Genomic DNA, 15,560 nt, shown 5'->3' with positions numbered 1-15,560 from the left:
CAGAAGACACAGACACAAATACAGATACACACTTCGAGCGGGTACGACGGCGCGGGGCATGCTTCATCTTGGCGTATAACCTCTCTTGTTGCCCCAAAATCTCACAAAAAATACAATGTGCAATGCAAACAGGTTGGCAGCCCCACCAGCAGCTGGGGCTGAGAGACAGATAGAGAGCGAGAGAGCGGTGGAGCTCAGAACAGCAATGCACGCGGGACGTCAGTGGGAAAGAGCAAAGCGATATGAAGTCAGCAACGAAGTGTGTGAGACAAGGAGAGACTGAAAAATGCATTTCAACGAAAACGAAAACAGAGTCCAAAGCAAAGAAGAAAAACTTTGGTTAGACCAAGTCAATTTCGGAGATCATTCACACACCACACACATATTAAATGCATTGATTAACCCTAGAATGACCATCATTTATTTGCAATTCGATTCCCGGCTGGGTTTCCACCCATTTTGACCTACTTAAATGCACTTTACACTCAACCAACCATTGAGAATGTGCTGTGATCCGATCCCTGTGTGCGGCCAAAAGAGGTCAGTAGGCAGCACACAGACACACAGAGAGACAGAAAGACACATAACTCCCCACCCAGGGACACCTTCTATTTATAGGCAGGAGTCGCCTGCATCTCGCTCCTATGAAAATTGGCAACATGCTGGACTTCTGGGTCAGGCAAATAGAGTAAGAGGGATCGAGACAGAGAGAGATATAGCGACAGAGAGCATGTTATGTGTCTAGGAGTGGGTGTTGAGTAGCAAACAGAATCAGATAGACTCTGTCTCAGGGTGAGAGAGAAAGAGAGCTGGCATTTGCAATTGCAGTGAACATTTCCGGCGGGCAAACCGGGCAAAGGAAATTTGGCAACGCAGCTGCGGCGGCCTTCAATTAGAGTTTGATTTGGAAATGGGACTCTCTGGTGACAGCCTTTCGATGGCCAAAATCCTGACAGTTGCCGCACCCGACCACAGGAACGGTTCCGTTTCCGACCCCAGCTCCAGCTCCCGATCCCAGGTCGGCATATTATTCGGAAGCAATAAATGCTGATGAGAGTTCTCATAACCCATAGATGATCCCTCCCCACCAATCTGTCTCTCCACCCTCCCACCCACCACCCGAAAAACGCATAAAAACAGAGAAAAAGACCACAAAAAAATATGGAATGGTAAGGATTTAGGATTGAGGGTTGAGGATTGCCCTTGGCATTCGGGGTGGGTGGGTGTTTGCGTGGCCTGGTAGGGTGGATTCCCTTTTGCAACCCTGATGATGGAGATGGAGTGGAATCGCAAACGGAATCATCGTACGCGGGGACCAGGCCAGCCAGACGCTCTGCCAGACGCAGCATCTTCAACGTTGGCAGGCTGCATGCGGCATGCGGCATGGGGCAGACGGCAAACTTCCAGCTCAAAGACTGGTTTTTGTTGGGCCATGTATGTGCGTGCTTTTGTGTGTGTGAGCAAGCGTTTCTCTGCGGCTAGGTGTGCGTGTGTGTGCCTGCCACAGCTCTTACAGCAGTTCAGTTGCAAGAAGAAAAAGCAGCAGGGGCACTGCCAGCGGCTGGGGAAAAGGGGAATAATAACAATGCGGGGGCAAAATAGCAGAAGCAGAGCATGCGCCGCAGAGACGACGGCGTCGTCTCCGATATGCTGCATGCTAGAGTGCTGCTTCTGCTCCTTCTCCAAGTGTTCCCCCGGTTTTCGAGTGTATTCAATATGTTTGGGGTACAGTGGCGCGGGGCCAGAGTTAGAGGCACCTGTGCACGCGATCTTACATAAAATTTAGCGGCGACAACCCTAGACGCCGCTCAGCATTAATGAGATTGTTGTTTTTATTCGACGGTTACTCTCTCACAATACACTTTCCCGCTGTCTGTATACGTCGGCAGCGACGCGTCGCCTGCACACACATTTGTTTCGCGACACCATGGCATGGCTTTTCTCTTGTGTTGTTGCCTCAGCATTCACTTCTTCTGTGCCACACACTAGCACTAGTTCTGCGTTGCATTATAAACAATTAAAAAAAGTATCTACTATGTACAATTAATGGAACGGCATACAGCAACAGCGTATTCCCGAGATTGCGCGGGGCCGAATCGAAGCACAGACCAGACCGAATACCGAACACCGAACGCTGCCAAGTGGATTTTAGGACTGTGACGCGCGCAGCGATTGTCGAAACACACGGTAGCAGCCGCGGCAGAGGCAGCAGCAGCAGCAGCGCTGCGAAACAAAATGAAGTGCGCATGTGTTAGTGTTGGTGTTGGTGTTGTTGAGAGCGGGGCTGGCGGTGCGACGCGGGCAGCTGGGCATGCGAAACCAGTTTTCTCTCACACCCATGCAACACAGCGATAACTTTTCTCTATACCGAAAGTCGGGGGTGCGAGTGGAATGGCAGTACAAGCAATGCCGTCGAGCCACAAGTGTGACTGCGAAGGCCTCTGCTCGCTATCGCCATCCGTTGGTTTGGGGTTGGAAAGAACAAACGTCGAGCGACACCACACAGATACACACTGACGCAGGAGAACGAGGCTACAGCTGGCGTACATGTGTGTTGGTTGTATCTGTGTGGTGTGCGCGCTCTCAACCACCCCGACGAATTCTCATAGTCATCCACAACCGAATCCAGTTTTCTGTGTCTGTACACTCGAATGTCTACCCTGTCTTCTGCCTCCGATTGTAGCTTGCTGCTGGCTTGCCTGCTATACTTCATCTTCTTTTTTCACTTCGCATTTACCACCACCGCTACCACCACCACCATCGTGGCTCTGGCTCAACGGCCTACCTGGCTTACCCTGCTCTCTCTGCCGCGACCGCTCAGCTACCCATTATTCCCATTCCCATTCCACACCTTCGGTCGTTCCATTCGGCTTTAGGTTTATTTTATTATTAGCTCTGCTTGTCGATCACAGCCGAAGAGTCGGCAGGGGCGAGGGTAGCGTATGCGCAGCAGAGAGCTCAGAGTGAAATATGTATGTGTTGCTTGCTCGCTCGGTCGTACAGTGGCGTGCATTCCATTGTTATAGGATTGCATTTATTTTGTTCAGTTGCAAACAACACTGCAACTGGAGTCAGCACAGTGGGTTTTTTTTTCAAAATAAATGATAAATCTACTAAAAAAACTCAGATGCTTCGAGAATATATGTATTAACAACACATACTTATAAAAGATATATCACCCACTAGAAATATATTTTTCAACATGATATCATCCCTTGCTGAATCATATGCAGGAATCATGGTACATATGTACATTAATATTCTTTACTCCACGCCAATTTCCTGTGTCCCACTGTGCCTATCGTTGGCATTCCATTTTTCATTTTGTAACCTCTTTGTATGCCGTGTGTATTTGTGTATTTGTATGCGTGCTTTGCTGTGGGCTCTTGTCTGTCCCCCTCCCTTCGCATTGCTCCACAAGCGTTCATCGTTTTCCGTCGATGATTGCCGATGTCGTTGTTTTTGCTTTTGCTGTTGCTTATGCTTTTGTTGTCGTCGCGGGCAGTGACGCGTTGGCTGATGTTGATGGGGGGACCGTTGCTTTTTTTCCGATTCTCAGCCGCCGCCATATTATTTTTACGCTTGCTAGGTTCTGCTGCCGCCTCCCCACTCCCCCTCTGATGATATTTGCATTAATGCTCTCTCGCTCTCAGCTTTGCCGAACGACTGACGTGTGTGTGTGTGTGGGTTTTACTTTTTGGGCCCCACTTGAAATTTCTTGCGCTCGTTTTTTTCTTATTAGTTGTGTGTCTGCTTTGCTTCTTTTTCTTTCACCCTGGCACGTTCAACTGTACAAAAAGCAGACCGACCCGACCCGAGCATGCGCTCTACGTCTCTTCTTCTCTTCTCTTCTCCTCTCCTATTCTCTTCTCTTCTTTTCTTTTCGCTTAAATTAATTGCCACAGACTCGTTGGGACACAATTGTTGTTGGGTTTTGTTATTGGGGGGTCGCTGCCGTCGAAGTGTGAGCGAGCGAACGATTGTGCGCTGTGTCCTATACATGTGTGTGGGCATCTACTTGTGTGTGTGTGTGTGTGTATGACTGCTCTTTGCATTTCGTAAAATGACAAATGTATAATGAGTGTAAATTGCTTTGCGCGTGCTTTGCTCGCACCTATGCTCCTACTCGCTCTCACTGCCTGTCTTGCATTACAACCTCTCTGTCTCTGTCCCACTGGTGATAGTTGAATTAGGCCTGCGTACCTGTTCCTACACCATTTTCCAAATGAAGAACCTTGAACTGATTGCATCAAATTCCTTCAGGCGACGTCTGACAGCGACGGCGACTGCGACTGAGGCTGCGACGGCGGCTGAGGCAGCAGCTTTATAGCTCTGAGGCGTGGCCAGGCATTGACAAAGGATCGTTGATCAGATATCACCCCCAATTATATCCAGAAGTTGCGCGCCATCCAATTCCACCCGTAGTTCCCATCTGTAACTACCCCACCGCACCCCCGTATACAGCCCACATCCGGACCACTCTCGATTGACCCTTGGGTCGCCGTTGTGTAGCGTACGTACAGGAAGTCCTCGCAGCCGTGTGGATAAAGAACTCAAGCAATCGGCCAGGGCGACCGCTGAGGGCGCTCCTCCTGGGTGCTTGGTGCAATATTTCAGGAAAATTATTAACAAAGTGTAATAACAATTTGCAAAGTAAATTAACGAATTTCGATTTTACAAATTTTATGGAATGAATGACAATTAATCATTTATCCAACAAAGTGCATATAAAACTCCGGAATCCAAGGCTCCATTCTGTTAATTTAGCAATTGAAGCAGTCCAGGTTGAGCTAATTAATTTCCTACATCCTTCCAATCTCAAAAATAAATCAACCCATCGAAATTGCACGGACTGTACCCAGGCAGAGTGAGACTTGAGCTGAAATTCAAAATTGGGAGAAGGGAGAGTAGCTGAGAGCCTAGCAAAAAATTAACTGAAAAGAGGGTTGAACTCTGACACTTGCCCTTCTGGCTGACCCCTAGCACAGCACACCCTTTTCCACCATTTTAGAGGCTGATGGCAAACAGTTTCCCCCAACAAATATTTAAAAATTACCCTCATAAGAAAAGCTATACGAAGATAAAATTTAAAATGAGATAATGGGCGAATTGCAACCCCTAGGCGCATTAAGGGTGAGGCTCAGTCTTCGGGGACAACTATTCAGAATTGAGCATGTGGACCCTTTACGCTTTACTGGCTGGTCCAGTCGCATCTGGCGCTCCAACTCTGTTGCATGTTAAACTCCCAATCACATTACATTTACCCATGTAGTTTCCCATCCTTTTTGGTATCTCCAAATCCATTCAGGCAAATCCCACAAAGTATTCTTTCAGTGAGAGTACCCAGTCAAAGTTTTAACCACAGATTTCTAAACGGATCTTTACTTCGTTTAATGTATGTAAATAAAACCATACAGCACATACATACATACATGCAAATACAGCTGTGTTCATACAAATAGTAGTGCCGCACCTCACCACTTTTCAAGCTATTTTGTGACACTTCCCATCTTTAAAATTCAAGAAGTGGTACCTTTTTGAACAGACTCAAATGTAAGCAATACAAATCCAAAGAAATCCCATTACATTTGCCTTCCATCTTCTTGTTTTTCATGATTTTCGATAAATACCCATAAAAATGGTTTTTCACAAAAATAGTAATGTTTTATTAATATCGAAAAATAATGACGAAACTCAAATAAAAACCTATCATTCATGTTCTAAATGTTTCTTGAGCTTTAAAATATACATAGATATTAATCAATATTGTTTTCATTACGCCCTCACACCCGCTTGGAATTGGTCAGTAAGGTCCTGCCAATAATAATAGAACAAGATTGCGATGAGATTTCGGTCCAGGGACTGAGCTGGACAGTGTAAAACGTCGATTTGTTCCGATGAAATTCAATTCAGAGCGAGCTTTTCTGACTGTTTCGGATGTTTATCCCTTTTAAGGATCCTTTTTAAACGCATTTTTCAACTAGAACATAAATGTTATATATTCTCAAGTATATGTACATAGCTACATAGAAATTTGTGTTCAATACTCAAACGTTAGACAATCATGTGCTATTTTAAAAGGGCTAGGGCTCATAAGGCTCAAACCAGTGTGCCCCATGATCCTTTTTTCATGATTTTGGGTGGAACTCGGATTTCTGTGAATGCAAAACATATAATTTGGAGTTTATCTGACCAAATAATACAACTTTACTCTCATCAGTCAAAAGTATTTTTCTTCACTCTGATACAGACCCGCCCACCTGGGTTTTGGCTTACTTAAGTCGTGCACTAATGTGTCGTATTACGAAGCGCGTAGCTTTCTTGGACTTACTTAACCTTTATAATCCCTGAATCATATACATATGTACATATGTATTTATGCATTTCCAAGTCTCGTGAGATAAGTCACCCTTGCGATATTTTTCCAATATTTTGGCAAGCAAAAAAGGTTAGTTGTAAGTTCCGAAATTCTATTAACTTGGCTCTCCGTATAAGATTCCGCTTCAGTGGAGGCAATTGTGCTACTTAGGCGTCTTTGACAGAGGGAGCATACCGTATTAACTTCGCCTTCGACCGAACTTGTGCATGAAGCGACTGCTCCACATCAGGTTACATCAATTCCATTACAATTGCATTTCTAAATAGCTGAATGCCATGCCCATTAGATGCAGTCTTTCCATTCTGATGATCTCATATTTGTATTGCACACTCTGCAGTAATCGTAATTGTCACGTCACCCGACACTCGACCTAGACCCGGGATCGGCGTACACAGTAAATGTATGCTTATTCCGCATATTTTTCCATACTAATTTAACTTGCATATCTTCATTTGTATAATAAATCAATAAATATATATGTATGTTTGTACATCTGTAAAATTGAATGTACATATGTAATGTAAATGTATGTAAATGGATACCTCTTGCTGTCAGGAACCAGTATTTTCATCCGAAATGGGCACATCTTGGATCTTTGGTAGCATTTTCCAAATCATTAAAATTCAATTTAATTTAGATATACATAAATGTCTTATTCTACACTTAATGTTTTTATCCTTTGGCTGTTTCTTCCCTAAAGTGCTTTCCGAGATTCATAACTAATAATTCTTTGTAATTTCTGATTACAAACTACTCAGGGCACCGAATATCAATTCAATTAAAATCATTAAATATCAGAAAGATCAGAAAAAATATTAAATTAAAAATAAAATGTTAAAAAAAGTGTGCTATTTTTTTTTGCCGTCCTATTTTGCATCTTTTTCGGAAAATTGCGTAAAATAATGAGAACCGTTCCAATTGTGAGAGTAAAGACACTTCTCTAAGATAAGAAAGAAGATAAGACATTTTTTATTGAGCTCATTTTTGAAACAATAAAGACAATAAAGACACAGTGCAATTATTTTCTTCGCAACTGTTTGTATGTATTTATTATGTACATAAAAACATATGTATATGAATGTACATATGTATGTACATCTCTGTTCAATGAAATATGTAGTAGGGCCACTCCTCAGCACTTTCAAAACTTTTTGTTTAAAAGAAAATAAATTATAAATCCGGCCAACCCATTTAATCGGCTGTTCAATGAAATATTCGCAGAAGTTTACAAAAATCAAATGAGCAAGCGTGTGAGACGCTTTTTACGCGTCACAACTTGTATGCCAGGTACTCAGTAGGACCTCTGTATCTTAGCGGTTTTTTTTTCAAAATTTACATTTTACATTTTTTCTACATATGTATTTATGTCATCTACATCACTTCTCACGCCCTTTTATTACGCCATCCTCCCCCAGAGCCGAGCACTGCATGAGGCAGAGTGTGCGAGCGAGAGATAATGACAAAAAAAGGCAAGCAAAAGCAAAGCTGCTGGACGGGGTGGGGGTAGCCACTGCAACTTTATTTCTTCTTTCTGGCTATAATAATTTATTCAATGATCTGATAGATATGGTCATTCCCTACGGAATGGCATTTTTAGTTTTCTTTCATCTTCAAAATGGTGGATACAGCAGATTTTCGCCCTTTGTGGGGCGGATGGGAGCGGGGCTAATTTTTGATATTACAGCAGTCAGGAGGCTAAATTTGGTGGCTCTAGCTCTTATAGTCTCTGATAACTAGCCGACAAACAAGACGGACAGACGGACGGACGCACAGACAGGGCTGTACTCGACTATTGATGCTGATCAAGAATATATGTATGTATACTAGATGTGGCCGGAAACGCTTCCTTCTGTGTGTTACATTTTTTCCCTACAATATACTCTATTTACTCTTCGAGTGCCGGGTATTATAACTTAATTTATTATAAGCAGTGTATTTTTTGTCAATTTTGAAAATAAAACATTAAACTAAAAATTAAAATTAAACGAAAGAAAATTAACAGTGAACAGTATAAGTTTAAAAGGCATATGACCAATTATTGTCCCGGGGAAAGCACATGCGATACTTTCTTGGCTTAACTAGGCGGCCCAACGATACCGGCTCAGGGATTTTTGTGTCAGGCAGATAAATAATTCTGCCCATGGAGCTCATTGAGTCATCTGATCCGATTGAATCTATTTCGTCTGAATAGTTCTCCACAATGGAGGCTTCTTCATCTGCTTTCATCTCTGCTTTTATCTCACTCTTATCATATGATAATGGGCGATAGCAGCGTGGCTTGCCGTAAGGGCCCCAAGTCACAGGGCCAGGAATTTTGGTTTTTGGAAGACGCTCATCGCTAGATTCACTGCAAATTGACCAAAACTCACAACTAGTGGAGCTTGAATTGTCGGAATTGTATTCCTTAACGGCTTCAAATTTGCTGCATGCCATCTTCTTGATTTTTTTCTAAGAGCTGTGAATTTATTTATAAGAATTCTCCCATTCGGGGTTGTTCTTCGCTTACTTACAATTAATTATAGCTCGCTTTAAAAGAAAATTTCAATTTTTATTATTCTTACTGCTGCTATGCTTACACGCTCCTTGTGATTTTATTTTAGGAACTATTTTCTGTCGACAACTTTAGCAGAGGTTGCTTTGTTGATTGGATTTCTGATTTCATGCCTAACACAGATTGTTACATTCAGTTTTCATGGCCCTCTTTATACATGTACATATTGTATGTATAAACGTCTGTCACATAGAGATAATCTCCATTTTTATTTATGTACTTTCCGTTTCCCTTCTACAGTGGTGGCGGAGACCGCCCAGTCGTCGCACAAAATGCCGACGGAACGTGCAAACCCAAAAAAATGGGCGCGAGCTGTCCGTGTGCCTCCGGGGGTGGGAGTGTCATTGTGTTTCTGCACGCAAGACAGGGATGGCAATAGCAGCCCCGTGCATCAAATTACCCTCTCTCTCACTCTCTCTCTCTTTCTCTGTCTTTCTGAGGCATCTCTGTTCTGGTATTACTTTGTCGCGGTGGGCGTGGCGCAGCAGTGTGGTGAGTTTTCCCAATACGCCTGTGAGAATACATAAATTATGTACTTATTCTTGAAATAAATTATTTCAATGGAAGCATAGACTCAACGCATAATCGGACAGGGAAAAAATGCTAAAGGAAAATCCCGTTTGTTTTCTAAAAATCTTTTCAAAGTCCCTGTTTAGTCCCTTGTCGAAGATATGCAATGAATGCCTGGAGATATCCCCCACGAGAGCAATCCTTCATCGAAAATACGCTTGCCATAGACATGAGAATAGAATGAGTTGGAAAATGCTAATCTATGGTTCACTACAGAAATATGAGGTTCCATAATGAGTTTAGGCTGGTTAAAATTATTCGTAAAAGCCACGGCTTAATTTAAATAAGCCAAAAGGGCATTCAATATTAAGAAAATTAGTCAAAAAAACTTAAAAAATTCATAACAATTAGAACGTGCTTTAAAATTGATCGGGAAAGGACGTTCTGATACTTTGAAATAGTACATTTCTAAAAAGGAATTTTCCTTTGGCATTTTTGAGTTGAGTCTTTAAACATGACTTTTTTTTGGTTACTATAACTGTTGTCACAAAAAAGGATGAGTTTTTGTTTATGATTTGGATAGGTAATACTGTAAAGTTGTATAAAAAGTGAAAAAACGGTTGGTTTACCGCATTTCATTATACTTTTTGTGCAGAAAAAAAGAGTGTCCGCTCATGCGATTGAGCCACAAATTGCATATTGATAACAAAAAACCAAAGGTATACGATGAAGTGTAATTCCAGAGGAGCGTAGATAATAATAATTACAGTAAAAATGTACATACATACATATATGGTAATCAAATTTACTGCACTAAATTTAATTTCTGTTAGTTAAAGAACATAATCTACTGATGTTCCTCCATGGGCGTTTGCTGATCAAACTGAAGGATAAACAGCTCATCCAGTTCTAGCTTCGTCTTCAACTATTCTTCTTACCACCAAAGACAGTTCTTGTCTGTCCATCACAGAAAAGGTTTGGTGAGGATGAGGTGTACGATATCCGGTATTCTTGGAAAATGCGTATAAACAAAATCTTATTTCGAACTGGTGGAATGAGTCTCATGCCGTTAAACAAAATCTTTCATTGGTTTAATATCTGTATACACATATGTACATATGTATGTATGTATGTACCCTGTGATTAGCTCTCTGATTAATCACCATGCCTAGCCCTTGATCCACCCATTTCAAAATAATTTCCTATGTACATAGCTTACTTTATTATTTACAGAGCAGCCAGCTTTGAGTGTTCCAAAGTTGCAGGCATTCATGATTAGACATTTTCATGGCCGCTGTTTGTAATTTTCTAGCAGCCAGTTTCAATGGTATCTTAGCAGTCAGCTTAAGCACTTTCATAGCAGCCAGCCTCGACATGTGTTGCGAATCTGCCCACTTCGATTGAATGGATGTGATACATCAGCGCCCTTCCTACACAGACTTGCATTGCCAAGAGATGTAGATGGATCTGCCCAAAAGATAACTGCCTTCAATTCTGTATTCACATTTATTACGCTATAGTAAAGTGAAATGTTTTTAATTTTATTCAGCAATAGCAAAAAAAAAAATAGATTTTTGTAAAAAAAAAATGCTTATCAATAGCTTAAAAACAAAATATCTAGCAAAATACTAGTTTTTTTTACAATTAAATGTTTTCAAGATTTTATGCTTCAGCGATAGCTCTGAACCAGGGACCGTATTCAATGATTATTTCTAGCGGTTTTCAATCGCTAAAATACGTGCTGGAATATTTAAAATTTGTTCATGGAACAATGCATATGGCTTGGGGTTTTTTTACAATTTTAATTAATAATTGATTTCTGTTTCGAGTGCAAGCGACTAGTTCCATGACGATGACTGAACCACAGGGATCTATGTGAAGATTGATATCAAATATTTTATAGACCCCGTAAGAACCATTTTTACCTATCATCGGGGCAGAAATAGAGCCTTCTCACGCTCTCTTAGATAATGTTATCTAATGTTATAATTTATATTTACAATTTGTTGATGCAATTTTTGGGTTTACTTAAAAATGGATACCAGAGGCTCTACCATCAAATATCAGTCTTCTCATAGATGCCTATGCCAGAGTCATAATTCGACGAGTACAATGTTTATGCTCTGTCCGGGCTTTAGTTAAATCTTACATCTATTATTATTTCTTGAGCAAACAAATACAAGTCAAGAAATAATATTTAAGTTTCTTTTACCACCTACGACCACATGAATAATTATTGTACAATTGTGTTTTGCCGGTGATTATTGATACCCTCTTCAAGGGTATAATTAAAATTCGCATCCTAATAACGATTGATTAATATCCGAATGCTTTGATGATTAAGACTATGGAAAATACAAAATATTGGTGGCTAAATATTACAATTTGGAGCAGCACATATCTTTGCTGCAATACAAAATAGATACACAAAAAATGGCATCTTGAATGCCGCTATCGGTCGGTCCGGTCCCTGCTCTGCAACCGTTTCATCGATCCTAAATGTCTAAATATACATCCATAGAATATCTTCATTTATATATGGAGTCCGTAATGCTAACTATTAATAGTTAATTGTTCAATTGCAATGCTCAATTCGGGTTGGGCTTAGGCTAAGGCTAATATTAAATATTATTCGTAGCTGAGAAGCGATTTACAATTGTTAAATAAATGATGTTTAAGTCTTAGGTCGAGTAAATCTGTACAATCTGCTTATTACAAAAGATTCGCTGGCTGGGGAGGAGGGGCTGCCACGGGTCATCGGGGCCATCGAACCTCCTCCAAGTCTACGCTCTATCATACATGTGGCTGCCCTTCAACTTAATCTTAGGTTTTCCGGTCATTCTTTGCCATTCCGAGCGATGTGCCTCTGCTGCCCCACCTGATCCACATCCTCCACCAGGCCAGTTCCCTCTGACACTTCACTCCGGCGCTGCCTCGATCCGTACGTAAGCCGGAGGCGGAGTAGCGAGAATGGTGGCGGAGATGTCGCGTAGGGGGGCATTCCCTCTTCGTTAGCATCGACAATGGCATCGACTGGAGCATCGGGCTGATATTATTGAGCTCCTCCCGCTGCCGTTGCCTCCTTGGAATCGCCAGAGCCCGGCGCCGGGACCACCTCCTTCATGGACTCCACCTTGGCAACAATCTTGAGGGCGGGGCCCAGCTTCATGCCCATGGCATTCACCAGGTGATTCTCCTTGAGCAGCAGCAGCGCCTGCCCGTCGATCTCCTGCTGAACAAAGTCGTCCACATAGTCCTGGCAGCCCGGCAGATTCCGTATGAAGTCAGCGACCTCGTCCACGCTCCAGTTGCAGATGGGCGAACGCTCGCCTCCGCTCGAGGATGAAGATGAGGATGAGGATGCTGCTGCTGGCACTGGAGGCTGGGGCGCCACCGCTGCTGCAGGAGGTGTGGGAGCCGGAGACGGAGCCGCAGGCAGGGCCACGTGAGCGGGAGCCGGAACTGTGAGTGCGACTGCAACTAGGGGAGGGACTGGAACGGGGGTGCCTGCCATGACTGGCAGGACAGGAAGGCAGGAAGACACCAGTGGCACTGGCAGTGGCAGTGGCAATGGCTCCGCGTTGCTTGACAATGGCATAAGGGACAGCGGCGCGGACTGCAGCGCTTGCAGTGCGTCCGTCTGCATCTGCATCTTCTCCTCGGCCATGGCCTCGTCCAGTTTGTCCACCAGCGCCATCGCATCCACTCCCACAATTCCTCCAATTTCCATTTCCATTCCCATTCCATTGCTCTCTCCCACTCCCACTCCCACTCCTACTCCGCTGGATGCCGAGATGCCTGCGACGCCAGTCTTCGCCTGCCTGGCGCAGCCTGGGGAACAGAAGCGCTTCCGCTTGAGCTTCGCCTTGTGCTCCAGCTTGCCGCACTGCTCGCAGGCCACCATGTCCGTCGCACTGCCTGCTGTTGGGGATGGGGTTGGGGTTGTTGTTGCCGTTGTTGTGGTTGTGGTTGGAATTCCAGTGGCTATTCCGCATGGCTTCGAGTCCTCCTGCATGGCAGCCTTTTTCTCTGTGAGGGAACGAGAGCAGAACATGGATTAGTATCAGGATGGACGGATGGAAGGTAGAACACTCACTTGGCGGCTCGTCGCTGGTGTCCTTGTCAGCATAGCGTTGCCTCGTCACAGGGAAGGGCTCGTTGGCCTCCTGGATGATGAATCCGTCGATGACATGGGTCAGCACATTGGGCTTGATCATTGCCTTCGGCAGATCCTTCCCATTGCTCCCATTGCTCCCATTGCTGATGCTCGTTGTAGTTGCTGTTGTTGTTGTGGGTGTAGTCGTCGCAGTGCTGCTGCTGGTGGTCGTCGTTGTGGTTGTCACAGTGGTGCTCCCTGTCCTGCCCAGACTGCCTAGCCCAATCCCGTTGCTGACTGTCGTCGTGGTTGGCGTCGAAGGTCCGCTGCTGATGCTCGTGGCTGTTGCCGCTCCGCCCTTGCCCTCATCCTTCCCACTGTGCGTGGAGCTAGTGGTGCTGCTGGTGGTGCTGCAGCTACTTGTGGGCAGCACCACATTGCTCTGCCTTGTAGTGGTGGCCTTCGTGGGCGTGGTGGTGGTGCTGCTGCTGGTGCTGCTGTGAGACGCCTCCGGGGCCTCTCCATTCACCCTGGAGTCACTCGTGGAGCTACTGGCTTCTGCTGTGGCACTGGCACTGCCACTGACATTGCCGCTTGCAGCGGACTTGGGCGTGGTGTTGACAGACGATGTCTGCTGGTGGTGATCCTGGCTAGCGGCACTGCTGTTCAGAGGTGACCCAATGGGCACCAGGGTGGCGGTGGGTGTGGGCATCTTCAGCGTCGTCTCCTTGGTGGGTGTCGCCGGATGACTACCTCCACTGGCAGCGCTGAACGCGACCAGCGTTGCCGGAGAGGGCATCACACCGCTGCTGCTGACAGGTCCAACTGTGGCGTTCATCATGGACGTCATGGCCATTATGGGGTTTGTGGCGGGCGAGTGCGACGCAGCCGCCAGAGCGGGTGGTCCCTGCTGCTGTTGTTGCTGTTGTTGTTGATGCTGTTGTGTGGCTGCTGCAATGCTGGCGGAGATTAGCTGTTGCTGCTGCTGCTGTTGTTGTTGTTGCTGCTGTTGTTGGTGTTGGTGTTGCTGCTGCTGGAGCTGGGCTTGGTGGATGCTGGCTGCCATCGTGCTGCTTGTGACCAGCGGACCCGCTGAGTGGTTTGTTATTGTCACTACGCTGCTGGTCGGCAGAGAGGAGCTGCTACTGGCCGACTTGGCCGTCTGGAAGATGGCGCCGGAGGCCGAGAGGGCGGCCTGGAGGGCACTCGAGGTGGCTATACCTGCGGGCGTCGTAGTCGAGGACACCGAGAAGGGAACGTTGCTCAGCTGCAATTGTCCCGCCTGCGTTTGCTGTGGCTGCTGCTGCTGCTGCTGCTGACCCGCTCCACCCGCCTGCTGCACCACAATTTGTTGGATGATGTTTTGCTGCTGCTCCCGTTGCTGTTGTTGTTGCTGTTGTTGTTGCTGCTGCTGTTGTTGTTGTTGCTGCTGTTGCTGCTGTGCCTGTGCCTGAACCTGAGCCTGCACCTGGGCCTGCGCCTGCTGCTGGAGCTGCTGCTGCAGCAATTGGTTGTGGAGCTGCTGCTGCTGCTGTTGGTGGGAGGTGATGAAGGTGTTGGGCGCCACCTGGAGTATTTGCTGAGCCAGTGCCTGCTGCTGTTGATGTTGCTGCGCCTGTACCTGAGCTTGGGCCTGCGCCTGTGCCTGTGCCACCTGTTGGCGCTGATCCTGCTGCGCCTGGGCAACCGCCTGCTGCTGCTGCTGTTGTTGTTGCTGCTGTTGTTGCTGCTGTTGTTGCTGCTGCTGTTGGGCTGCCGCCTGCTGCTGGATCTGGATGGCAGCTATCTGCTGTTGGAGCATTTGCTGCTGCAGATACTGCTGCTTCTGCATGAGCTGCAGCTGCTGCTGCTGTTGCTGCTGCTTGTCCACTCCGGCCGCAGTGGCTGCATGCAGGGTCTGGCCATTCTGCAGGGTTATCGGCGTGCCCGTGCTCATCACGACCATCCTACAAGGGAAAAGAAGAGCGAAGGCAATGGATGAATATGATATGGTGACTCTGAGTGCTGTCTCTGCTGCCCACTCA

The 15,560-nt window shown here is 45.4% G+C and overlaps 1 protein-coding gene across 7 annotated transcripts in view; it reads right to left on the bottom strand.

Annotated features, from left to right (window-relative positions):
* Positions 1-15,560, bottom strand: part of LOC117903531 (polyhomeotic-proximal chromatin protein) — a 28,536-nt gene that overhangs the window by 6,334 nt on the left and 6,642 nt on the right. The window contains exons 4-5 of one of the 7 annotated variants that reach the window (XM_034815709.1): positions 14,106-15,482; positions 12,792-13,004 (exon numbers count right to left, since the gene is read on the bottom strand). The exons of 1 other annotated variant lie outside the window; for it this stretch is intronic. In XM_034815709.1, coding sequence (XP_034671600.1) covers positions 12,792-13,004; positions 14,106-15,482 — 1,590 coding nt within the window. Of the gene's footprint in view, positions 1-14; positions 150-12,032; positions 13,470-13,536; positions 15,483-15,560 lie in introns of those variants that run through there. 5 more of the 7 variants (XM_034815707.1, XM_034815708.1, XM_034815710.1 and 2 more) reach the window with 5 other exon arrangements.

This window comes from Drosophila subobscura, chromosome A, assembly GCF_008121235.1.
Source record: "Drosophila subobscura isolate 14011-0131.10 chromosome A, UCBerk_Dsub_1.0, whole genome shotgun sequence".
NCBI classification, from domain to species: Eukaryota; Metazoa; Arthropoda; class Insecta; order Diptera; family Drosophilidae; genus Drosophila; species Drosophila subobscura.
Note: the sequence above shows the minus strand (reverse complement) of the source record. Positions and strands in the feature narration are given on the sequence as shown.